General features: G+C 37.7%; 1 protein-coding gene across 2 annotated transcripts in view; it reads left to right on the top strand.

The window, feature by feature from the left end:
• The window catches only part of LOC122794328, a 1,793,522-nt gene that overhangs the window by 1,155,580 nt on the left and 611,362 nt on the right, over window positions 1-26,580 (top strand). For both annotated transcript variants that reach the window (XM_044062632.1, XM_044062631.1), the window contains 2 exons: window positions 10,353-10,456; window positions 17,920-17,978. In XM_044062632.1, the coding sequence (XP_043918567.1) occupies window positions 10,353-10,456; window positions 17,920-17,978 (163 nt within the window). The remainder of the gene's footprint in view (window positions 1-10,352; window positions 10,457-17,919; window positions 17,979-26,580) is intronic.

Below are 26,580 nucleotides of genomic sequence, written 5' to 3'. Positions count from 1 at the left end.
ATATATCACCAATCATCAGGTGTAGCAATGGGCACTGCAGTAGCGAATATATATGCTAACTTAACATTAAGTAAATGGGAATCAACTGTTATATATAATAATGATACATATGCTTCAAAAGTGCTCTTCTATAAGTGTTTTGTGGATATTTTTTTTATTTAGGGAGGTAGTGAGGATGAAATGGAAAATGTCTATGTATACCTGAATAGGTCCACGGACTTTTTAAAATTTGAGATGACTAAGTCTGATGTTGAAATTCATTTTCTTGATGTTCGTATTTCTTTGACTGACAATGAACTGGATACATGTATATACAGGAAAGAGACCCATACAAACAAATATCTTCACAAAAAAAGCATGCATGCTAAACATGTTTTAAAAGGTATTAGTAGAAGATGACATACCAGTGGAAGCATGGAGGTGCTTAGGAGAAATGGCAGTGGAATTTTTAATCCGATTGTTTAATGAAATTTTGGAAAGTGAGAGGATGCCTGAGGAGTGGAGAAAAAGTGTTTTGGTACCTATCTTTAAGAATAAGGGTGATGTGCAGAGCTGCAGTAACTACAGAGGGATAAAACTGATCAGTCACAGCTTGAAGTTATGGGAAAGAGTAGTGGAAGCTAGGTTAAGAAGGAAGGTGATGATTAGTGATCAGCAGTATGGTTTCATGCCAGGCAAAAGCACTACAAATGCAATATTTGCTCTGAGAGTGTTTTTGGAGAAATACAGAGAAGGTCAGAAGGAGTTGCATTGTGTCTTTGTAGACTTAGAGAAAGCATATGACAGGGTGCCTAGAGAGGAGTTGTGGTATTGTATGAGGAAGTCGGGAGTGGCAGAGAAGTATGTAAGAGTGGTACAGGATATGTACAAGGGTAGTGTGACATTGGTGAGGACTGCGGTGGGAGTGACAGATACGCTTAAGGTGGAGGTGGGATTACATCAAGGATCAGCTCTGAGCCCTTTCTTATTTGCAGTGGTGATGGACAGGTTGACAGATGAGATTAGACAGGAGGCCCCGTGGACTATGATGTTTGCAGATGACATTGTGATATGTAGTGAGAGTAGGGACCAGGTTGAGGAGACCCTGGAGAGGTGGAGATATGCTTTAGAGAGGAGAGGAATGAAGGTCAGCAGGGCTAAAACAGAATATATGTGTGTAAATGAGAGGGAGGGTAGAGGAATGGTGAGGATGCAGGGAGTAGAGTTGGTAAAGGTGAATGAGTTTAAGAACTTGGGATCAACAGTTCAGAGTAATGGTGAGTGTGGAAGAGAAGTGAAGAAAAGAGTACAGGCAGGGTGGAATGGATGGAGAAGAGTGTCAGGAGTGATTTGTGACAGATGGGTACTAGTAAGAGTGAAAGGGAAGGTCTACAAGAGGGTAGTGAGACCAGCTATATTATATGGGTTGGAGACGGTGGCATTGACGAAAAGGCAGGCATCAGAGCTGGATGTGGCAGAGTTAAAGATGTTATGATTTGCACTGGGTGTGACTAGGATGGACAGGATTAGGAATCAGTATATTAGAGGGTCAGCTCAGGTTGGACAGTTTGGAGACAAAGCAAGAGAGGCGAGATTACATTGGTTTGGACATGTGCTGAGGAGGGATGCTGGGTATATTGGGAAAAGGATGCTAAGGATGGAGCTGCCAGGTAAGAGGAAAAGAGGAAGGCCTAAGATAAGGTTTATGGATGTGGTGAGAGAGGACATGAAGGCGGTTGGTGTGAAAGAGCATGATGCAGAGGACAGGAAGAAATGGAAACAGATTATCCGCTGTGGCGACCCCTAACCGGAACAGCGGAAAGAAGATGATGACTAGAAGCCAATATATGCGGGCAATTAGGCTTAATATTAAGCTAGATTCTTGTGTTAAAGCGATGGACCAAATGACTACTGAATTTCTGGCAAGGGATTATGATACCCAAGAACTTAATATGGTTAGAAATGATATCATGGGTTTGAGAGATGGACAAGCTAAGCCATTCTTTTTGTATAATACTGGTAGTAATGTTATACAACATGAAAGGAATGCTACACAACCTCTCAGATATTTATTGACGTATAGTAGGGCAAGTGAGTCTGTGGAAAGAATTATTAGGGATAATTGGGATATACTAAAAGCTATACCTGGTCATGAGTGATGGCTTCCCAAAAAACCCCTACTGGAATATAAAAACTGTGAGAATTTGAAACGTCTATGTTACAAAGATTTTTTCCCTAAATAGAAAGGAATATGTAAACTACAATACTAAAGGTACTGTACCATGCTATAATTGTTCATGTTGTAAAAATAAATGTAGTTCCAATGAATTTATACATCCTGTTGCCAGGAAAAAGTTCCTGTTTAGTTGTATGGCTACTTGAAATACATTTTTTGTTATATATTTGGCTATGTGCACATCATGTTTAGCATTTTATGTAGGAAAGTCAGCAAGAAGAATGCATGACAGAATGATAGACCACAAATTGAATATATGTAGGGGTATAGAGACCAACTCCCTAGCAAAACATGTACAAGAACAAGGTGCCTTCCATCAGTTTATTTGTAGGGTTATTGAACTTTTGCATCTGCACATTAGACGTGGTGATATTACTAATAAACTTGATACAAAATAGTATGAATGGATACTCCGCTTGAAAGCTGATATGTACCCAGGTTTAAACAAGCATGTGACTTTAAAACCTATTTTAAAGTTTAAACAAAATATGGTTAACTAAGGAAATTTCATTTTGTTTTACTTGAAATCTTTGTTAATATACAACTGCTGCAATTTTTACTCAATCCCTATGTAATTAACTTTTAATTAGTGTATTGGTGTGATAGATTAGGCTGTGTCATATGATTTAGTATTTTTAGTATTTAATGACTACTGATTTTAAAGTTTTTTAAACACTGAAGAAGGACTTGATGTCTGAAAGCTTTGTTATTTGCTATTTGAAATAAACGGTTCACGTTGTGAAGAGTGCTTCATTTTTTTTATACTTGTAGTATATCTCAGGAGCTTTGACTTTGACCTCTTGTCCCCATAGTCGAAGATGGTCTGGATGTCTCCTATTTGAGTCATTGTAGCAGTGCTTGCACTACTCACAAGTAGCATCAGTAACCACTCAGGTGAGACAGTGCTGGGCATCCACCTTATACTGGAATAATCACATAACAGTATCCCAGCAAACTGTCCTGGTGGTCTGTATGTAACAAGAGCAGAAACATTTTTATCTCCTGTGAGCTCCACCGGGGTGCCCTACATCTACTAAAGCCTTCTGAAGCCATGGCTATTTACCAGGTCTCAAAGCACAGAAAAATGATTAGCATTGTGTGGTCATGCCCATTTGCCACTGAAACAATTGTTGTCTACTTTAGATCAACTCAGTAGCATAGCCAGAGGTAGGGTTTGAGATGGACTATGTCATTTTAAACTTGTAGAATAGACAGCAGAAAGATGGCAGCCCTAGTTCAGCTGTTTTGCATGTTATGCAACTATTACTATGATAGTGCTCTTTGGTGACCCCCAAACCTAAGAGGATTAAAATAGAAATTACAGAGAACCTCCTGCCAATATTACCATGTGCATGCATGTGCTATGGGTCTTGTAGGCACTCAGGTGTGTATGCACAACATCACATAGAACTGTCAGCATGCATGTGCTATGGGTCTTGTAGGCACTCAGGTGTGTATGCACAACATCACATAGAACTGTCAGCATGCATGTGCTATGGGTCTTGTAGGCACTCAGGTGTGTATGCACAACATCACATAGAACTGTCAGCATGCATGTGCTATGGGTCTTGTAGGCACTCAGGTGTGTATGCACAACATCACATAGAACTGTCAGCATGCATGTGCTATGGGTCTTGTAGGCACTCAGGTGTGTATGCACAACATCACATAGAACTGTCAGCACAACTATGAGTGATTCAGAGATATACATGAGCTGAGCCCTCATTTGCTTAATCGTCATGCCTGAAAAATCTCAAAATAAACCCTGTTAGCTTCAGAGAGCCTCACTGCATAATGGAAGAAGACGTACAGATGCAGTTGAACAACACCCTTTAACTTTTGAAGGCAGTCAACATTGTGGAAAGCAGAAATACCACTTGCTGAAGATATGTGTATCATTTTCCTTACTACTACTTGCCTGCAGATGAAAATAAATGTTTCTGTAAAGAAATACCTGCCAGAGGGAAATATGAAATGCCTGTTATGTGTTTTAACAAAACAAAAAGTGGCCAGTGAAGTACAGAGGGGTAGACACAAGAGATAGCAAGGTTAACTGGAGTCAAACAAAAAAAAAAATAAGAAATGAGGTTTTAATGGATGCAGGCCAGCACTGCCTTGTGATATGATGTGGCACAGATATGCCCATGCCTAAATTTTTACCATCACATGTAGGTGTGTATAATAGTTATGTGGTACTAGTACTATCATGGTCACTTTATACCTATAACAGCTACACCCTACTTGGTAATGTGCTTGTTGGTGGCTGTTTGTATGGTGATGGTGATTTCAGTCTTTATTACCTTATAACATATCTACACAATGACATGTGTTGCTGACTGTATTAAGAAACAAACTGTAATGTTTTGGTTGGGGGGGGGGCAATGGTCAGAAGGTTACCTATATTGACTAGGGCTGTATGTGAATTTGGGGAAGAGCAATTGTTTGTAGTGTTGTTTATGTGCCTGTTTGTGGTTGCAGGTTATAAAGCATACTCCTGTGTCTACTATAAACAGTCCCCATTGAGTGTACAGGATAAGTGTCATACCATCTATAGCTTAACTGGACAAGTAATCCATAATGACACACTCACATGGATATCCACACAGCAATATGCCTGACAAGGAAAAGGCATGGTAGGGCAAATTATATGATACAGAGAAAGAGTTGCTGCTGCAGCAGCTCTCTATCTCCATACTCAATGGCTTATTGGGCAGGAAATTGCTGACTGGTCTACCATGAACATGCTTGATATGATCCTGTTGTTGACATCAATGCAGTTAGTGGTCAGCTCCACAACTATGAGCAAGTCCGACATATGACCTTCCACATAATCCATGATGCATGAAAACATGCTCTCCACCTTGCACAAGAAGGTAGGCCAGTAGGAGGTGAGCCATCAGTTGAGTCACCTTGACAAAGTTGGAGGAGTTTCTAGCATCCCTTAGAGGAAGAATTAACTCCTCATAGTCCCATGGTGGTGTGCTGGACCTTATGGATAAGCTGCATCATGCCCTATGAGTATCCATTGGAAATGCCCCTACAATATATTGATATTCCTCTTTCTGCCATACTTAATTATACTTGCCCCTTTATTTACTGACATTGTGTGCTTCGCATACTAGAGGGATATTAAGGATTACAAACTCAAAGGGCAGCAGCATGATGTAAGGTATATTACCCATTACTGATGGAAATCACCATACTGTTCACTCTGCACCTGAAATAAGGTAGAGGTGTTGGGTTATACTAGCACTGAGCCTTATGCTTTCCTGTCTTCACAGGTGATTCCCTGTGGTAAAATGTATAATAAAACACCTCACAAGCCACAAACTAAAACAATAAATAGGTTGAGCTGTATCAATGTTCTGCTGATTCTCTACCTGGCTCCTTCACCATGGAATATTCCATGGCCTGATGTTGCATATATATCCATGGAATATTCCAGGGCCTGATGTTGCAGATATATCCAGTTCTGATGATGATGGCATGAACATCTGGTGTGGTCATATCACTGCTGGACATAGGATCTTTAGCTATCTCTTTAGAGACGAGGAAATATACACTGCCTTACACTTGCATAATCATGACCAATGTCCGTTACTAGATGCACCACTGCTATGACTTCCACAAATACAGGTATGTCCTTTCCTGCATGTAGACACCTCCAGACATACCTGATGACACTGTGGAAGTGCAGGTGCTTTATGACTGTGTCAGTAGCCTATGTCCATGATGGCCACTATCTATGGAGGCAGCATTGCATCAGTTGTGAAGGCCACTCCTACTATGTGCTGCAGTGGAATTTGATCCTGAGTTTACCTGCCTTGCACCAGTATGTGATCTATTCTTTCAAAAAATGTCACAACGGCATGACATGGGCAGTCTTGTTATGGTTTGAAGTCCCATAAACATTGGTAGAATTAGTGCAGGCTATGTACAAGAGCACACTGACATAAGTTTGTACAGGTTTCAGACACACAGAAGGGGATCCTAGTGAGAGTGCGTGTACATCAAGGGTCAACTTTAAGCCCACTGCTATTTATACTGGTGGTGGATTACATTAGCAAACAGGTCTGTAGAGATTGATCAACCAATCTGCTGTATGCAGACAATGTGATGTTACAAGCAGGCAATGAATAAGAACTTCAGCAAATTATAATAGAATGGAATGCAACATTGTAGGCATATGGAATGAGCACAGACAAGACAGTTGTCAGGCAGCAAATAGGGGAAATCAGAAGAAACTCAAAACTTAGATGAAAGGGAAAATAATGGAACAGGTGAACAACTTTGAATATCTGGGAGGAGATGCCTGAATGACAAGGTTAAAGCTAGAATCACAGGGGCTGCAGCCAATGGGACAGAATTTCCAGTGTAGTGTATGACAGAAGATTACAAAGGAAGATGAAAAGTAATCTATGTCAGGCAAAGTTCTTCATTAGCACTCTTCAAGAAAAATCTTGATGAGTGGATGGGAAATAGGAAATACACCCTGAGGATCACTTCTGTGTCTCTGCTCAACAGTGGCACAGGAAAATAACTTTCTTGGGTGGCGTAAGCCAGGGAACCTTGTTGGCTAGGCTTACGTAGGCCCTTGGGCTGATAGTCTAGTACCTACCTATGAACCTAATGTCTACAAAATGGTGCAACCTGCACTACTGTATGTTACAGAAACTTGAGCTGTGAAGGCAGACCAATTGAGGATTTCAGAGGTAGGGCAGATGAAGTCCATGAGATGGGTGGTAGAATACACATTGTGGGACAGACAAAGAAATGAGGACATCAGAGTAGAAGCCAAAGTAGCTCCAATTGCATTGAAGGTCAAAGAAAACAGATTATGGTGATTTGGGCAAATGTCTAGGAAAGAAAAAGACAGTCTGGTAAAGAAGATTTGGGAAAGAAAGGATGAAGGCAAGAGGAAATGAGGTTATAGGTTCATAGGTTCATAGGTAGGTACTAGGCTATCAGCCCTGGGGCCTATACAAGCCCAGCCAAAAAGGTACCCTGGCTTTTGCCACCCAAGAAAATTATTTTCCTGTGCCACTGTTGAGCAGAGCCACAGAGGTGATCCCCGGGGTGAATTTCCTATTTTCCATCCAATCATCAAGATTTTTCTTGAAGAGTGCTAATGAGGAGCTTTGTTTGATATAGATAGGTAGTTTATTCCAGAGTATAGGAAGTCTCTGGGACAGGAATCTATCCCTCCGGCATGTTCTGTTTATTGTGGTGACAAAGTTTAGGTCCCTAGAGCGTGTAGCTCAGAGGGATTGGGATTTCTTTAAGTGGAGCATGTCCAACAGCTCTGGGTTTGACATAGCTTTGTATGTTAGGCAGAGATCATGTCTGAGTAGGCGATATGCGACGGGGTAAAGCTGGAGATTTTTGAGACGGTCTGCATAGGGCATCTGTTTGAGGCTGGTAATCCTCTTTGTGAGGTATTTATGCGGACTTTCCAGTTGTTGTAGATGTCTTGTGAGGTACATCTCAAAAGGAGCATTGTACTATATAACGGGTCTAATGAGTGATGAGTAGAGGGGAACAATGACCTCTTTTTTTCTGGATGAGTATCCTTTTGTGATGAGGTGTGCCATGTAGAAGGATTTCTTGACTACTGTGGCGATGTGATTATCAAAGGAGAGACTACTGTCCACCTGTGTCCCAAGGTCTCTTATCACACTTTCAGTGTTAAGTATACTACTGCCTATGTTGTAGTTCATGGGTACAGAGTTTTTACCAAAGGGGATGACAATGCACTTTTTGGCATTGAGCTTGAGGCCATGGCCTTGACACCAGGCATCCGTCTCAGTGAGGCCCTTTTGTAGGATGTCAACATCGTTAGGAGTTTTGATTATGGCTCCTAGTTTGCAGTCATCTGCGAACTTCATTAGCCAAAGACCTTCTGTGTTAGCCTGTACTTCAGAGAAGTAGATACCAAACAGGAGAGGACCCAGGACTGAACCCTGTGGTACTCCACTTGTCACCGGTCTGAAGTCGGATTTGGAGTGAGCCAGTTGGCAACCCATCTTGTGACATAGGGATTTATACCAAGTTTAGTGAGTTTATGTATAATTCCAGAGTGGGGGATGGTGTCGAAAGCCTTGGCAAGATCTAGATAGGCTGTGTGAACCACCTTACCCTTGTCTACGGCTCTGGTGACTGCTTCAAAGAAGTCTATCAGGTTTAGGAGATATGATCTGCCTTTTACAAACCTGAACTGGGTGGGATCCAGAATTTGGAGATTACCAATGTCTTTGTTTATAAGTTCCATGATGATACGTTCCATGGCCTTATAGACCCGGCTCATCAGGCTAATGGGGCAGTAGTTCCCGGAGTCCATGGTGGCTCCCCCCTTGTGGAGTGGGATAACCATTGCTGTGCACCATTCAACAGGCACAAAGCCTGAGGTGAGGCTATGATTGAACATGGTACTTAGGTGGGGTGCCAGTTCGTTCTGTAGTTCGTGTAGAACACAGCCTGGGATATTGTCTGGTCCCATGGATGCTGTGTTCTTGGCTTTGGAGAGTGTGGTTTTTACCTGTGCAGCCGTGATTACAGGAACTTTGCATTTTTCCAGTATAGAGATGGGCTCTTTAGGGGGTGAGAGGGGGGTAAAGGTAGCACTGAACCTATCTGCCAGGATGTTGGCAATATCAGTTGGGTCTGTATATTTAGTGCCATTGTGCTGTAACTCAGAGCAGATCTGAGTGCTGCCATTGAGATTCTTGACATAGCTATAGAATGCTTTGTGGTTGTCTTTAGAATCAGTGGCGATTTTGTTTTTGTAACTAGCTTTGGAGGATTTTATCAGGGATTGCAGCTTCTTACTGAGGTTGACCAGGAAGCTCCTCCACTCGTGGGATTTTACTCTCTTTTGCAAGACTTTCTTCCTTCTGTTGTAAAGTTTGTTTATGGCAGGGCACCACCAGATTGGCTTACTTTTTTTGGAGGATAGCATCTTGGTTCTGTTTGGGATAGCACGATCCATGCGCTCATGTAAGTGCTTATAAAGTGCAATTGTGTAGGATTCAGTAGTCGTAACTGTATTGTCCATCTGCATGGATGTCATGAAGTTCACCACTTCTGTCTTAAGAAGCATGAAGTTGGCTTTGGAGAAATTTCTTACCATGGTTTCCTTAATGGGTGGTGGAGGCAGGATGTGGATATCTAGGGTAATTAGCTTATGGTCGGATCGGACCAATGAGGCTTTGACTTCAGGTGTGGAACACCAGTCACTCATATTGGTAATGACTAGATCTAGGATATTGTTGCCCCTGGTGGGGGTGTGGATAAGTTGATCCAGGGCATTTGAGTTTATGAATTCCAGAAAGCGTTGAGTGAAGGAGTTGGTACATGAGTAGTTTTCCCAGTTAATGGTGGGGTAGTTGAAATCGCCCATGATTAGGGTGTTTAGTTGAACCCTAATATTTTCCAGTACATCATGAAAAGATGAGTGGGAATCCTGGGGCATGGTGGGTGATCTGTAGCAAGCTACAATTTGGATTGCAGTATTGCCCAGAGTTACTTGCACTTGGATAACCTCGGCTGCATTATGCTGAGCAACTAGCCTGGAGCTGTGGATATCCTTAATGAATATGGACACGCCTCCACCTTTGGTGTTCTGGTCCAGGTTACATGGCTGAAAAGTGTGGTATGAGTTATAGCCTGGTAGTGCAGGGGTGCTCTCTGGAGCCTTGAACCAGGTCTCAGTTACTGCACAGATATCGATGTTCTCTATTTTAAGGAGTGCCTCGAGTGAGTGCAGATTATGGATTATATCCAACAAAAAGATGTATGTATTGCACTAGAGAAGACCTACAACAGTCATGACATTCAAGGATGGTAGGACAATGGCACTGAATCGAGAATGATGATGACAAGTTGATGCAACAGACTGACCCCATGTAGAAAATGGGGAAAAAGGGGTTGACAATAATGATAATTTGTCTTTTCACATAAATTAGTTTGGAAACAACTTATTTCAAATTAATTAAATTAACTCTTGAAAGTCAATACTGAATTTGCATATTAATATGAGGTGCTGACTAACTGACCTCATAGTATTATAACATAACTGTAATATTTGTATTAGTTTAAAGTTGCAGCATTCCATTGTACACTGATTTTTTTTTTTTCACAGCTAAATATGCAATGAACATTACTACTGATATGCAGTTTACTGAAGATCTTCAAAACAGCAACTCTTTTACATACAAGCTACATAAAGGACATTTTGAACAAGCGGTATGTAAATTTTATAGTTAATAAGCATAAGGTAGGAAACTCCAAGATAATTAAAGTTATGAGTGAAGAGAATGTGTGTTATGTCAAGTAATTCATATTAGCTTAGTTAATTTAAAATTATTTCAAAAGCATCTTATGTGTTAAACTACCCCAATATGTGGTTGTACAACTTAAACTATTTTAAAAACTTTGTTCTTTATAACCTTTTCAGTAGAGCAAACTCAGTCAGCATTCACTGAGAAGCGCATTGAGGAAACTATGACACATATTGCACTGCTGAAGATGTGGCAATCAATTCTTTTTACTAAATGCGTATAGTTAAAAAGACAGGCATGCTGAGTGCAGACTCAAACATACTCAAACACAATTTATAAAATATTTACTTTTGCAGAATGAGATGGAATAACAGAGCAAGAATACAGATGTGGAAAACAAGCTGTTTGACTATGCTGTCTGACAGAATTGCACTAATCTATTCATACCCAGTTTTCCTCTTAGCTTTATATTCTTTATCTCATTCTATCTTTGCTAAAACTGTTGAAACAATACACACCGATTCTGCTTACTTCATTGCCCAACAGATTATTTTACGTCTATGCCAACATTTACGTAAATGACTGCTTTATAACAACATAATCCAATTTTGGCATTAGTAGCACCCCCTTTCTTCCATTTTGTATATGGGCCAGGATGTCAAAGCAGCAGAGTGACCATCGACTAAAGACAATGTTCACACTATCGAGTTGTGACCCCATTTGTTGTCCAGATATGTCGGTATGACAGTTTAAGTCCTATGCTTGGATATGTGCGCTCTACCACTTAACTTTCTGAATCCCCCTTCCAGGAAAAGAAGAAGCTTAGTGCATGTTGTCATATTTCTTCCCTACTCAAGGTGCCCATCTCTTGAGCCTGCTGCCTATTCATGTATTACATCAACACAAACCAAAGATAATGATGTCGGGCACTAAAAGAACTAACGTCCTTATTTTTCTGTCATGTCGTGTATGACCGCCTGCATTACTCCAGGTGATGAATACTCATTGTCATTTATGGGGCCCCATGATTTCCCTGTCTTGCGAATCCATGTTGCTTATAACACATACTGTTTGCTTTTGCAGTGGCCCTAAGGTATCATGACTTGTATGATATGTACTAATGAACATTAATGATTTACTGATTAGTCATAGTAAACTAGAAAGTGATCATTTATTTTACTGTTCCTGCAGGTTATATCATCATGCACATTTATCTTTCTTACTCCTTTGTACCAGCAGTCTAGATCTCCTAGCAACCTTGCACCCTTCTTTTGTTATTGTACAGGATGAAGTCACTGTTATGTCCTGAAGATGGATTATAGTTCATCAAGAAGTGTCAAAGAGAACCAGGTTCAGTAGTGATCAATAACAGGCTAATGCTAGTTGCCACTGGCTTTGGTGACATCTCACAGCACCCATTTTTTTTGCTTTGCATTTATTTTAGTGTACCCCTGGCTCAGTCATATAAGCCTCACAGACAGATGTTCATGTGGCCCTGTGCTGCAGTCCTTGCTTAATGCAAGAGTTCAGTATGTAAGGAGTGTTATGTGTCAGTCTTAATACTGGATTATGTTATTGCTGCATTAGTATTCATCACTGAATTCAGGAAAACAAAAAATGCGTCACGCTTATCAAATGATATATAAAAGTCAATGTATAAAAAGAGTATATTTTCCTCACTCTGAAGGTGGTATGGGCCTCCTTGAAACTGAGTACTCTTATTGATCTGCAGGCATGGATCTGCATACATATCTGCTGACCACTCCAGATTCAAATATAGTACAGATTTTAAAACAATTCTAAGATGATAACCTTGCTTAGTTTAGCAGAAACATTTCAGTGTGAAGCAGGAATAGAAATCAAACCATTAGTAGACAAAAATCAGGCAGCGACTGAATGTGCCAAAAAAACCCCAAAAGAATGTATATAAAGAAACAGTCCAAATGAGAATGAAAAACGTGGAAAATGCATAAATATTGTAGCAAGTACAGAGATCTCCTGAAACAACCTCATGCTGACCAAAATCTGAGGCAGGAATGGTTAAGGAGAGGTGAATTGAAACTAAAAGATGAAAGGCTAATAATGGCAACCCAGGACAGTGAATTATGTATACACTGGCTTACAAAATCCATTGAAAAGGTGGTAAAAACCCACAAATGCAGGTTCTATAAAAAATTTGTAAACACTTGCACATCTTATTGTTGGGTATGATTCACTCATGGCAGAGAGCCTGTATACTGAAATGCACAATAAGTGGCAAGACTGTTGCATTTGGGATTTTGCAAACACTTTAATACAGAAGTAGCTCAGAAGCATTGGAAAATGAGTTACAAAGCATTATAGAGAATGATGAAGTGTATATCACATGGGATCACCCATTACAATCAGTTTAAAACATAGATGCGAGAAAGTCAGATAAGGATATACACAAAAGGCTATTCACTTTCTTCATTTTTCTGTAGCCAGCTTGGTGGATATGGGCATCTTGAGACAATGTAGTAATTGCCTCATGTTTAATGATAGCTACTTAATCCTTAAAGAAGCAGACAAAGTATGTGAGAGGTGTACTTACACAATGACACCGGAGGTTAAACCCTCGTATACAAGGGCACATCAGTACACATCACTGTGTTTGCTTGCCTTAGGGATTTAGTGTTTGGGGCTCCACCATGAGTGACATTATGAATGGTATTAGATGTTATGCTTTCTGAGTGCCTTTGGGCTTGCTGAATTATAGCTTTGACAATTGATGGTCTAGGTGACAGTTGTCATTTAGGAAGATTGCTTTTAAGTGCCTCCACATTTGTTAGTCCATGTGTGTGTTGTGTGCTATGTGGGGTGGATGTTATATGTCTGGTTTGACAACCTGATTCATAGGTTCATAAGTGATTACTATGCTATTGGCAAATGCTCCTTCACAAACCTAGCCAATAATACCCCGGATATGACAATAGCATATCTTAATTCCTCAGATATGGGATGGGGTATTATCAAGGTTGTAGGTCTTTAGGTGTTGAAGCCCTAAGTCATTTTACAGATTGCCTCTGCCCATAAGGACATGGATAGTATCCCAGGAATAGATTTACAGTTGCCTATCCATTTATCCAAATTCTTTTTGAAGAGACTGAGGGATGGGCTTTGTCTTATGAAGAAGGAACATCTGTTCCATAGATGAGACAGCAACTGGGACACAAATCTGTCTCTCAAATTCTGCTAGTCACACATAAGGATCAGGTCCAAGGGTTATGTGTCATTTAAAACTGTCAGAGGATTGGATTTTGTTACTGCATATGCAGGTTGGCTTACTGGCACGTACTTGTCATATTTCCTTGCTTACTCAATCAACTGCCTATTTTAAAAATAACACTCCATTTGTACGCTTTTAGCTATCTACTTACATTGTCACTTCACCATTCCTTTTGCTGCTTTCCCATATAATTCACCTCTCCTTTTAGCCATCTCATCCCACTTATTTCTCTTTATATGGAGCCTATCTTTTCATTATTCAAATATGTATTAAATATTTACATATTTATAGCCCCCGTTTTTCTTTCTTTTTCTGTACCATTTCAGTTATGGTCTCTAATCATAACTTGCATTGCCAGAAAATGTGACTGTTCTTTCTTTACACCTCCAGCAAATATTGCTTCCAAATGGGACATCCTACCATGTTTCATTGGATTATAAAAACATTTATGCAGGCACTTTGCAAAGATCCTAAATTTGCATAATTTTGTTATACATCTTGGTAGCTGAACAGTTTTTTCCTATTCATCCTCCAAGATTGGAATCCTCAATTCTGTCTTCCACATTCCTTTTAAGCAGGATCCTACCTCTTGCCTTTTGTTTGTATCCATCTTCTCCATATTTTTAACAATGCTTCCATCATCTTCCCCATTTATCCTTCTCATCTATATTTGTTGCATTAGTTTTGGCATCTCTGCTATCTCATCCTATTCTCTCTCAATTTTCCTCCATACATTACTGATCCCTTGATAATGCCATGCTATTTTCCTTTCTAATTGAAACCCTTCTTCATTCCGTCTCTTCAGACTAACACCTATTGTAGCTGGTTGCATTATATGGCTTGATTTTGATTTCTTTCCCCCATTTCCATTTTAACATTTATTTTTGTACTTTCTCCTTAATTCTACCTATGAGGATTGTCCTGTTCACCATCTGTCCTCTCCTCCCTCCTGACATATTTTGGAATTCACTCTCATTTGCCTTGTCCATTGTCATTTTAAGTTCTCTGATTATATTTACAGTATCACCTGTATTATGTCCATTCTCCTCACTTAATCCTGTCCCTCTTTGTATTTATTGTTCTTTTCCAGCTGGCTCTGTAGTCAGTATATACCAGTCTTAATATGTTTGTATAAGATATACTTGTAAACTTTCTTTCAAGTCTGACCATCGTAATCCTTCTTTTTCTGTTGATGTTGTAATTCTTTCTCATGCTACTTTTATTTTTTTCTCCTTTTTATATACACTCTCTACTTATCAGCTGCTTTTGTTTTAAAAGGTCTTTCCCCAGAATTTCTTAAAAGGCTGGGCCTGCATACGTGAATTGTGGCATTATGCACATCGGTGGCACCTGTATCCTCTGATCCGTGTTTATTTTTGTTGTCCTCTACCTCCTTAATTGTTTCTTTATTTTCTCATAGATCACTTCATATGTGCACCTTCTAGATTCTTCGACTATTTCTCTTAGTCTTACAAATATATATGTTATCTCCTTCCCTGAGATTCTTCCTAATGTGTTCTCCCCCTTGTCCTCTCTTCATTTATTTATCAACAATTACTTTGCTTTACCTTGGTTTATCTTACATCTTGATTTCTTCTCAATCCATCTTAAAATATTTCCCAAGTCCTCTAAACTTTCTGTGAATAATGCATTCTCTGCTTAAAGAGTAATATATTTTAAAATATCCCTCACCAGCAATGATAGCCTCTTATGTTGGGTCTCCTTATTGTTTCTCAATGGTTCTATATATCAGGCAAATAGTAGTGGGGAGAGGAAGCATCCTGCCTAGTTCCTCTTTTTATCTCAAATTCCTTTGATGACCTTGCTGTTATTTTTACTTTTCCTTTGGCACCTCCACATACCCCGTGATCATCTCTATATATTTAATAAGGAATCCACTTTCATTTGCTAATTTGCTGAAACCAATCATACCTCAGAGAATGTCACTACTCTTGGTATATATTGTATTGAAACAAGACTTATCTTTTATACAATACCAACCACTACACTTTCCCAAAAACAGATCCATACACTGAACATTCTTAACCACCTTGCATATTTTCGTCCTTAAATAGTATATATGTACTCCCAACATTGCAAAGTCTAAGCCTAAAAAAATATGTATATCTTTTAAATTCTGATTTTATGCGTTTTCTGAAATTTAATTTGACAAGTTTGTAATTTCCACTTTATTGTGTGCTTATATTTCATATATGTATTTTATTTTTGGAGCTTTTCTCACCAGGCCTCCACTGAAAATGGACCTTGTGTCCAGCTGGACTTTCCCTGTGAACAAATGTAAAATAAAATAAATAAATAAATAAATACAATAAAATTTGCTTCCTCAAAAAGATATCCCCCCATCTCACCCTTCCAAAGATCTTCTACACTTCCAGAGATATTAAGGTCAGTTCCTGTCCATTTATTTGTGCATCTTGCATTACTAGGAGAGTTCTTAGTTTACAGCTCCTTCTTCTTACTCCTACAAACACAGTTTGTCCTTCATGAATCACTCTTTGTAGAAGTTCTTCTAGTCTTTCTGATTGTATTAACATAAATCATTAATCAGTATAATTTAATACTGAGATTGGTTGGTAAGTGACCAGTGTCTGTGGATCCTTCCCTTCTTTATGTATTACCATTATAATGGACTCGTTCCATGAGATCAGGATATTTCTCACCTCTTCAACACTCCTACCCAACTTCCTACTATCTCATTCTTCTGAATTTTGAAGAACTCTCTTGGTAAACCATCACTAGCTGGCGATGTCCCTTTTGCTATCTTTTCCAATGCATGTAATATTTCTTCAGTTTTTATTGATTTACTCAGTGCCGTTACTTCTTGTTCCTCTAGTCTCCTCATGTTCAGCCATTCCCGCTCTTTTCTTCTTACTCATCTCTTCCTCACTGTCTTCTGCTTTGCATAGGTTTTAGTAATATTCCCTAAATCACTCTAAAATATCATATTTTGTAAACACTTTCTACCTCCTGTTGTCTCAATCTCACTGCTGATACCTTTGTTGCTTTCAGATTCATAATGAAATATAAATTCTCCACTTCTATTCTTTTATTCCACAATTTCTCATCCTCCCAAACCTGCATAATTCTCTCTCTCTCTCTCTCTCTCTCTCTCTCTTTCCCTTGCTGTTCTGTTTTTTTTTCTTTCTATTCTATTTTTATACTTCTGTTAACTTTTTTTCTCAAGTCATTTGTTTTTTTTTCCCTTCCTTGCTGTTTACATATATACCTGATGATGATGCATCCTTTCTCTTAATATATTTACCTTATCAGATTCCTCTGCTGTTTCTCATCTATTTTCATCAGCAATTTTATAATATTTGCTAAGCTAATTTTCTCTCTCTCTGATCATCTATCAAGTATGTTGTTGTGTAGGATAGTGCAGTGGGGCAGCGGTAGCATTATATTAAAAGTATTATATCAGCTTGTAACATATCCCTTGACACAGGACATAACAGTATTCTGTTGCTTTTTCTGTGGATTAGCCTATTTACTGTCCAACATTACAGAGAAGTATAACTGTACATTTTGGTGATATATGCAAAACTATCAAACTGCAGCTATACATTTCAATAAGCCTACACTTGAACCTGACAAAGAGAGAAGTAATACCCCCTATGTTTTTTTTATAAAATGAAACAGCATCTGATGACAATTCTAGGTATGCTATAGGACATGGTTAGAGAGAAGTAATTATAGTGTGCATAATTAGAACATCTCCATTTTATATTCTCTTTTAGACACATCATAGTTAGGGATAATAGAAAAGCAGGATATTTTATTAATCATTCTATAATGCTGGGATATCAAAGTATGATAAATGATGGTTTTGTACATTCACTGAGCCCACCATTCTAAGTAATTTAGTACAGTGATTTTCTCCAAGTTTATTGACTGATAGTTTATTATCTATTGTGAGACAGCACATTCAGCAAATGAGTGAATTACTGTATGTCTATTTTTCTTTTATCGAATGGTTTCCACTTTAGTCAGAATGTATTCCCTAAATATATAATGGTTTGCAAAAGCTGAATGAGTGATATAGCACTTTGTATTTCATTAATTAATTAATTAATCCATTCATTCATTAATATGGAGTAGCAATTATTGCAGCATAAATAAAAAGTATTACAACTTACATTATTACCATTTTATGCTTCTAGCTCAGCCAGACCTACAGTTCCCAACCAGGTTTTGAAGCTGTCGGTGTTAATGGATTCTAGTAAGTATAAACCTTTAAATGTACCATATATTTTACTTGCCTGTTATTTTGCATGCCATATTTGTATTTATTGCCACTATTGTCTGTGGATATGAACAGGTAAAATGTATTTGCCAGCTAAAAACTTATTTCACTACATTGAACCATATGAATCCTAAAAGGACAGCCAGGTTTTCCTTAACTGATATTAGAGGTGTTCATAGTCCCAGGTTTTGCACTTGCATTGTGGTTACCTGTGTAGAAACCTCTATCCCTATATATAAATATATGAGCAAGGGATATTTCCACTACATAAATGCAAAGGCATTATGATAAAAATGCCTACTTAAAGGATAAAGTAACTGAACTCAATGAAAGCTCCAGGTAAATTTTTTTGTGCTGGAGCACAACATGTGCACAGTAGCTAGCAGGTGGGGCACATAGGATATGTTAAAAAAAAAACACCAAAACACCATGATAATAAAGTATAGAATACTTAATAAATGGTAACAACTCACCCCTTAACCCACTGTTAAAAATGAAAGACAGTTTCCTTATTAAAAAGTAAATGGCAATCTTATAAATCCTAGCAATGATCACAACACAAAAATGCTACTTTGTTATGATCAAGGATTATGGCTTGGAGGAAGTAAAGGTATGCCACAATGTAACGGATTAATGGTGTAACTACAAATACAACAGCGGTGAGAAAATGTTATGCACAAAGACATCCTTACTTCAATAGAAAAACAATATAATTGACTCAAATTCAAGAATAGAAAGTCAGACTTATTTTTGTGCTGCATTTTATGGAAAATATTTTTTTTTAAATAAAGCACATTTTGATACCTTTCAGGATTAAAAAGACATATCTTCTTATGGCAGTAAATAGCAAACTTGTTTAAATGTCAGTAAAAGATCTTTGACGTAGAAGACAAAAGTGGTTATTTATCTGCTCCTGGATTACAGTGATAGATTTGACACCTCAGGAAGAATATAGGAGAGGGTCAGCCAGCACTGTAAAAATTGGAAAACGTAAAACATGCAGGAAGAATATAGGAGATGGTTGGCCAGCACTGTGAAAATTGGAAAACTTAAAACATGCAGTTCAGCTAGTTTATTTTATTGATCTTTTGTAACTAGTATTAAAGAGTTAACAGCTGCTCTGAGAACACAAGTTGTAGGAATTTACACAAAAAAAAGGAAAATAGTTTTGAGAAGCTGTACAAGATGCCTGTGACTGACACTACTGCTGTTCTATTTACATGGAAGTTAAATGATTCCCTTGTGTCTAGCATCACTTGTTTAAAGGGGGTTGGAAGTGGATTCTGGGGGGAAAAAAGCTTTCAAGAGCGCTTTACAGCAGTAGATCTACTGAGATACAGTTATACCTAATTAATGATTCTGATTAATTAACACAGTTGGATTACAAAGATATAATAAAATAACTGAGAAACAGTGGCAAACATTATTTATTTATACTTTTTATTAACTAGGTTAGTCTCACTAGGCCAAAAGACTCTTTGAAAGTGAGACAGGAAGTGGTATTCATGCTGACTAAGGGAAATTTTCCAGGTCACCTGGGAACTTCCCTTTTCTTGGTAGTTAGGGGAAGGCTTTGTGTGCTACACATCCTGAATTCTTGTTCCCTGTTCAGGCATGGAGGCAGCCAGGAGGAACAGGGAGATAACATGGTTGATTCAGCTTTTGCTGAAACTGTTATGAGAGTTCCTGAAAATATAGTTGAAATGGTAGAATCGCTACCAGAAGTTTTTTTCTGATGATGAGGGTGCAGAAAAAAACAGTGACATTGGAGGAAAAGGAGATTGTAGCTGTAACACAGATATATTTAGAGGAAAACTTTCAGAGGAGATTGTTTGAAGGAGGGACAATTACCTCTGAAAAATGCATAATTACAACCCTCCAATTGGGGGGGGGGTGATGTGGGATGATCATTTGGTAAATCAAAGTGAGCCAGAAAGTGGAGCAACAATTTCATGAAGCGACATAATGGGAAAAAAAATAGAAGAAAAAAAAGAAAAAGAAACTGTGACAGAAAAAGTTCCAGAGACAAAAACTTATGCACAAACTGTTGTAGAAGGAACAAAGAAGAAAGAATAAATAAAAGGAAAAAAAAAGAAGTATACAGTATGTGTGAGCAGTAAAAAAAAAAAAAGAAAGCTTGGACAGGTATGAGGTTTGGGACTCTGTCATAGCACCTCTGGATGTTAAAGCAAAAGATGTAAGAGCATTTATTTTAATTAACAAAGATAATTTTTGTGACTTAATATTTGAGACTGGGCAGGCCATGGAATTTATTTTGGGGTGCATATGAACAAAAGAAAAACATTTATCCATGGTCAGAATATGTGGTGTAAGCTTTTTACAGACAAACAATAAAAGAATAATGATCCAGTTTAGAACTGAATTTGAAGCAAAATAACTGAAAGAACATTTGTTAACAATAAGTAAAGAAGTAATGGACACTACAAAAATATATGATGAAAGAGGACTGTAGACTGGGGATAGGAATGTGGAGTAATACTGAAAGTGGAAAATGATAATGTGTTCACATACCTAGTACAATTAATGTTCATGGTAATAGGGGTTTTATGAAATACAGAGGTCAACCAAAGACCTGTTTTTTGTGAAAAAAATGATTATTTAATCCATAAATGTAATAAAAATATGTTATTTATGTGGTAAAACAGGGCATAATGCAAAAAAAAGTGATTTAAAGTGGCAATACTGGCCATTCATAGCTGCTGCTAGAATTCTATAAATAATTCTATTCATTTGGGAATAGTAATGTGATTTTTATTCTTGTCTTACAAATGTAAGAAAACTGTATGTTGTATGTATATTAAACTACTGGTGCAGAAATGTGTGTTGAACTGTATGTTCTGTACTGAGCTTCAAGAATGTAACCACAGTGTAACCTGCTGGAAAAGTGCAGAAATGTACACAAACTATATGCCTATGCAAATGTATGTTTTGATAGTAGAGGCTGGAACATACAGAGTTAACTTGCAAAACCTCAAGAAAATAAGCTGAAATTGTTTACAATTGTGTTATCTCTCAGTTTCAGCAAGAAGACAGAATGTCTAAAGCTAAGAGCTGTTTCTATTGTCTGGAAACAGAGATAATTATTAGGTTTCAAATGTAAAGTTTTTTTTTATTGCACTGTGGCTTCTAGCAGCTGCACATCTGAGAAATAGGTATTTTTCACAGAGAAATGCTACATTTATAAGTTTCTGTTAGCCTGAGAAATGAAGGCCGAGATGACAAAGAATGATGTAATCTGAGATAACCCAGCAGTAATGTTTGATAGTAATTTAAGAACTATCTCAGAGACTGAGTCTGTGAATTTTGAATTTGTCTTTGGATCTGACATCCTCACACCTGCACTTGCCTTGCTAATAGTAAGTACTAGATTGTAATGATTTCTCTTAGAGATAGATAGGAAAATAGTAAGATTACTTTAGATGTTTCTGTATTTATGGGAGACTGTCCTGCAATGTTGTTTTAAAATATTTCCTGTGATTCCGAACTCTGCTGTCACTGTATTGAGTTATAGAGTAGTGCCATGTGCTTTTATTATTTATTATTAAATATATTTAAACCTTTTAATTGTGGCTGGTCTGTTTAGAGATATTTAAGCTGTTAGAGTATTGCATATGTATTTGGTGACACTGTACAGGCCACTCTTAAATAGCCTTGCTGTTGGTCACACTTACCATTTGGATAACAGTAACATTACACAGTAGAAATGGTCACCCTTTTGTAAGGGCCTTATAGTAGCTGATAAGTAAGGGTGGGTTGTTGGCAGTGATTACTATCTTATAGTCTGGGCAGAAGGGGGCATAGCTAGTGAACCTATGCCAGCCTTCCCCAGGCATGTCTGTGTGTTTGTATATAAATCAAATCTCAAAGTATTTGTGTGTCAGCTACTTGGGAAGGGACACAAAGCACTGGTTGGACAGAGAGGGTGCTCAAGGTTTTGGCTTGACCACTCGGCTGAGATCTTAACCTATAGCTGTGCCAGTGGGGAGTCTTATTGGGGAACTGGAGAGAGAGAGAGAGGGAGAGGAAGAAACCAGCCCCAGACTGACTGTTATCTCTGTGTGCTCTTAAGGGAAATTGTAATTTACTGTGTGTGAACTTGTCATCCTCCCAATGTGCACATCCCTTACTGGTGTTAGTGGTGAAGATTGAGGCTCCTTGTTTACTGGGCCAGTGCCAGGGGCATCACAAGGTATATGTCAAACAAAGATACATAAAATAGGCAAAGGTGTTAAAAGCCTTAATGAAAAAGGCTTAAATAAAGATGATATAAATGAAATAAACAAATTATGGAAAGATCATATGAATATGAGAATATTTTATAAAAAACTGAAAAAGTTGGTGGATAAGCTTTAAGGAAAAATACAAAAAATGCTTTTTGGAATGTCAAAATGAAAAGAGAAGAATAGAGAAATTAAGATATAAACAATTGTGTCAAGAACTGTTCAAGGAAATAATAAGAGATACAAAAATCATTTTTGAGAATATGATATAAACCAAGAAAATATTAAAAACCTGTTGTATAAACAAAGATACTGTTTACAATTAAGAAAAGATGTAGCAGCCTAACTGAATACATTAGTAAAAGAGAACAAGAATAATGACAGATTGAAAGCACAATGATGGCGAAAAAATAACACGATGGACTATGTGAGGTGATTAAAAACCATATAGAATAGAATTTTGTTAAAAAGGAGGCAAATGTAAAACAGAAATGGATAATTAAAAACTACGTGAAGAAGATAATTAGAATCTGGAAAAATATAAGTGTAAAAGAAGTAAATAAAACATTAAGAAACATCAATAAAGATACAGTCACAGGCCTGAATGGTATGGAACTTATGTACAATGATATGGACGACTGGGAAACATCCTGTTTGTGGAGGTACTAAATGAATCATTAAGAAAATGTATAATAGATAAACAGGTATGCATGGGAATTATGAATTTCATATGGAAAAAGGAGGCAAAGATCTTTTTAAAAAACTCGGGAAAAATAATATTGAAGAATAAAGATTATAAGATATTTATAAGTATAATAACTAAAATATTAACAAATAAAGTAGATAAGTTGCTTAAACAAACAATCTTTGGTAGAAAAGGAAAGTAAGGCAAGAATTATTATGGGCAGTAAAATAAGTGATAGACAATATAGTAAATAAAAAAGTACAAGCTAAAATTCTGCTAGGAGATCTAAGCAAGGTGTTTGATGAAATACAATGATGAAAAGCTCTATGGGACATATTAGGGGCTTATAACATAGGTAATAGAACAGTTAAAGTAAATAAGCCTGCATATGAAAGAAATAACATAAGAATAATTCTAAATGGATGGTTAAATGAAGAAATCAAAATAGGATGTGGAATAAAATAAGGATGCCCAGTGAAAAATATTATATTTGCTTTAGTTATGAATGTAATTGTCAATAAAATAAATAGAACATTAAATATAATAATATATAAGATAACAGAAGAAATCCATTACCAATAATATTTACATATGCAGATGACATACTATTAATCTCTAAAAATAAAGAAATGATGGATGAGACAATCAAAAAGTTAATGAAAGAGTTAAAGACAATTGGCTTATATATAACTAAACAAAAAAGTAAAGGTTTTAGATTCAAGGGGATTATGAGAGATATACAGTTTAATAAAAAAAATATATTGATATACTTGGAATAGTATTTGGAAAACTGAACATATTAAAAAGGCAATGACAAAAAATTATTCAAGAAATAAGAGATATGCATATTTTGGAAATCATATTAACGACCATACAAGAAAAAAGTATATCTGATAACTTCTATTTTTCTAGGCTTCACCTTCATGATTAAACCACACCAACCATGGGTAAATCTTCAGTATACCACACCCACATCATCAATTATAGCTATAATACACTTTCACAATGATTGCACTGTTGGTAGCACAGTGGCACGGTGTCAACACTGCTGTGTTGGCACATCTACCTACTGCATATATAAATGCATATATACATGTAGACATACATACATAAATAAACAAAATACTTAATCAGTATCTGAAAGCATACATCTAGAGCAGTCAAACAGGATAACATGTTGGAGTTCCTCCATGTGACGGCCATAGACAAAATTCCATACCATATCCTAGCCAGCTATAGGTCACCTTCCATTTCCAAGAAGCTCACAATGCATAGATGGAGCTACTGGTAACACTTACCATCCAACCTAACAGCATATATACATGTAGACATACATACATAAATAAACAAAATACTTAATCAGTATCTGAAAGCATACATCTAGGGCAGTCAAACAGGATAACATGTTGGAGTTCCTCCATGTGACGGCCATAGACAAAATTCCATACCATATCCTAGCCAGCTATAGGTCACCTTCCATTTCCAAGAAGCGCACAATGCATAGATGGAGCTACTGGTAACACTTACCATCCAACCTAACAGCCTACTCATGGGAGACTTTAATTTCTCCTCTATACACTGCGAAATACTACACAGTCTCAAATCTACAGGCACAGAGATTTCTGGACTTCGTAAATACAAAGATCCTTGACCAAATAGTGAATATGCCCTCTAGAGGCTCAAGCAAATTGGACCTCATGTTCATAAATATGGGAGAACATTGCACCCCCATGTCTTGTCCTCCCTGGTAAGGTCCAACTATATAACTGTCTCCTTCAAAATCAAAATCAACTCTGTAATGCCATTAAAATCAATAACAGTTAGTAACTATTCCATGTGAAATTACCTTTTATTAACTGAAGGTTTGTGAAAATTCAGTGTATCTCCACATCCTGAGAACATGGCGGCCTATAGTAAATTGCTCTCAGAAAGTCTTTACAGCCATGCCAGTGGCTGCATATAGGCTGCAGTACCTACCAGAAGTAAGCCCATGACTAGTCATAGAAGCAAAACACCTTGTGGTATCCTGAATTAAACAGGATATACAATGAAAGTAAAACAATTAGGGCAAAAATGAGGAAGGGTAATTCCCATAAAGATAAAAACTCTCTCATTAAATTAAATAGGCAACTAAGAGTGCTAATTAGGTAAAGCAAAGCCAACACTGAGATGCAGATAGCATCCCAGGTGAAAGATAACCATAAAGCATTATTTATCTATGTCAGATACCTCAAGGACAGCACACAGCAATGTGATGAACTGGTGGTTAAGAATGTTATATTCACTGTGCCTGGCAATATAGCAAACTTGTTAGCAGACAAATTCATTTCTAGCTTTGTACTCCCCCACCCTCAACCATCCACAAAAAATGCTGTCCAACATAAACCCTCTGACTATAATTATCTAAGATATATTTGTTTTTTGTATTATATTTAAGACTGTAAAATTGTTATTCTTAAAATGTTTTGCAATATTTTGGAGCTTTCCTCTCCTGATCTGTGCTTAAAATGAGCTCCTACCAAGTTGGACTTTCCTGATATTCAATTATCAGTAAATAAATAAAATAAATAACTAGGGCACTGGCTGTGCTTACTAAAGCTAAGAACCTAGCCACAATGGACCCCAATAACATCCCAGGATGCCTCCTGAACAGTCTAAAATATGACTTATCTGGACCCCTAGAGTCATTCTTTAACTATAGACTTAAAATAGGCTTTGTGCCACATAAATGGACTGCAACAGTTATCTCCATTCATAAAGGAGGCCTTTCAACAGATCTGGAAATAACAGACCCATTGGCCTGCCTAGTCTTCTTTACAAAGTCATGAAAAAGAATTATCATGGAAATTATTAACTAGGACACATAAAAGATCTCTAGACACTGGATCCATCCCAGTTTGTCTCTGTCAAAAGAAGGTCATACTTACTGAATCTGGTGGACTTCATTTGAAAGGGCACTAAGAAAATGGATGAGGTTAAAATGGTGCATACTGCCTACCTAGATCTGGCTAAAGCATTTGATACAGTGCCACACTCAGGCATTGTCAACAAACTTATGGAACTAGGTATAAACCCTTTATAATATGCTGGATAACTAACTGCCTCACTGATATGACCCAGAAGGTTAGAATCAGTGATATTACCTCCACAAAGAGGCTCGTCACCAGTGGAGTCCCACAGGGCTCTGTGCTAGACCCGCTCCTCCTTAGCATCTACTTCTCATATGTCAAAGCCAATGTGAAAGGCTTCTGGTTAACCAAGTTCACAGATGATTGTAAACTGGGAATAGTCATTGAATGCTGCCAAGACAAGAATACCCTTCTGGAAGGTCTGAAACAGAGACATACTTGGTGTAAAAGCCATGGCTTAAAACTCAGCTCCTAGAAATGCATTACAATATCTTTTTTGAAGTTGGCCACCTAAGGTAACTACAATATCAATAAAAATCCCTAAAAGTTGATTCACTAGTTAGGGATTGGGGGACTCATGTAGAGAGCAACTTAGCCTTCAACCAACACGTGCCCAAGATAGTAAGAAAATCCTTCTGTGTTGCTTAACTTATAAACAAGGGCATGACATCTAGGTCCAGTGGGGTCATCATACCACTGTACTTGGCCATCATCAGACCCATCATAGAGTATAATGTCCCCTT

This window comes from Protopterus annectens, chromosome 2.part1 (assembly GCF_019279795.1).
Source record: "Protopterus annectens isolate FY-2018-M chromosome 2.part1, PAN1.0, whole genome shotgun sequence".
Classification (NCBI taxonomy): domain Eukaryota; kingdom Metazoa; phylum Chordata; order Ceratodontiformes; family Protopteridae; genus Protopterus; species Protopterus annectens.
This window is presented reverse-complemented; position numbering and strand designations above follow the sequence as displayed.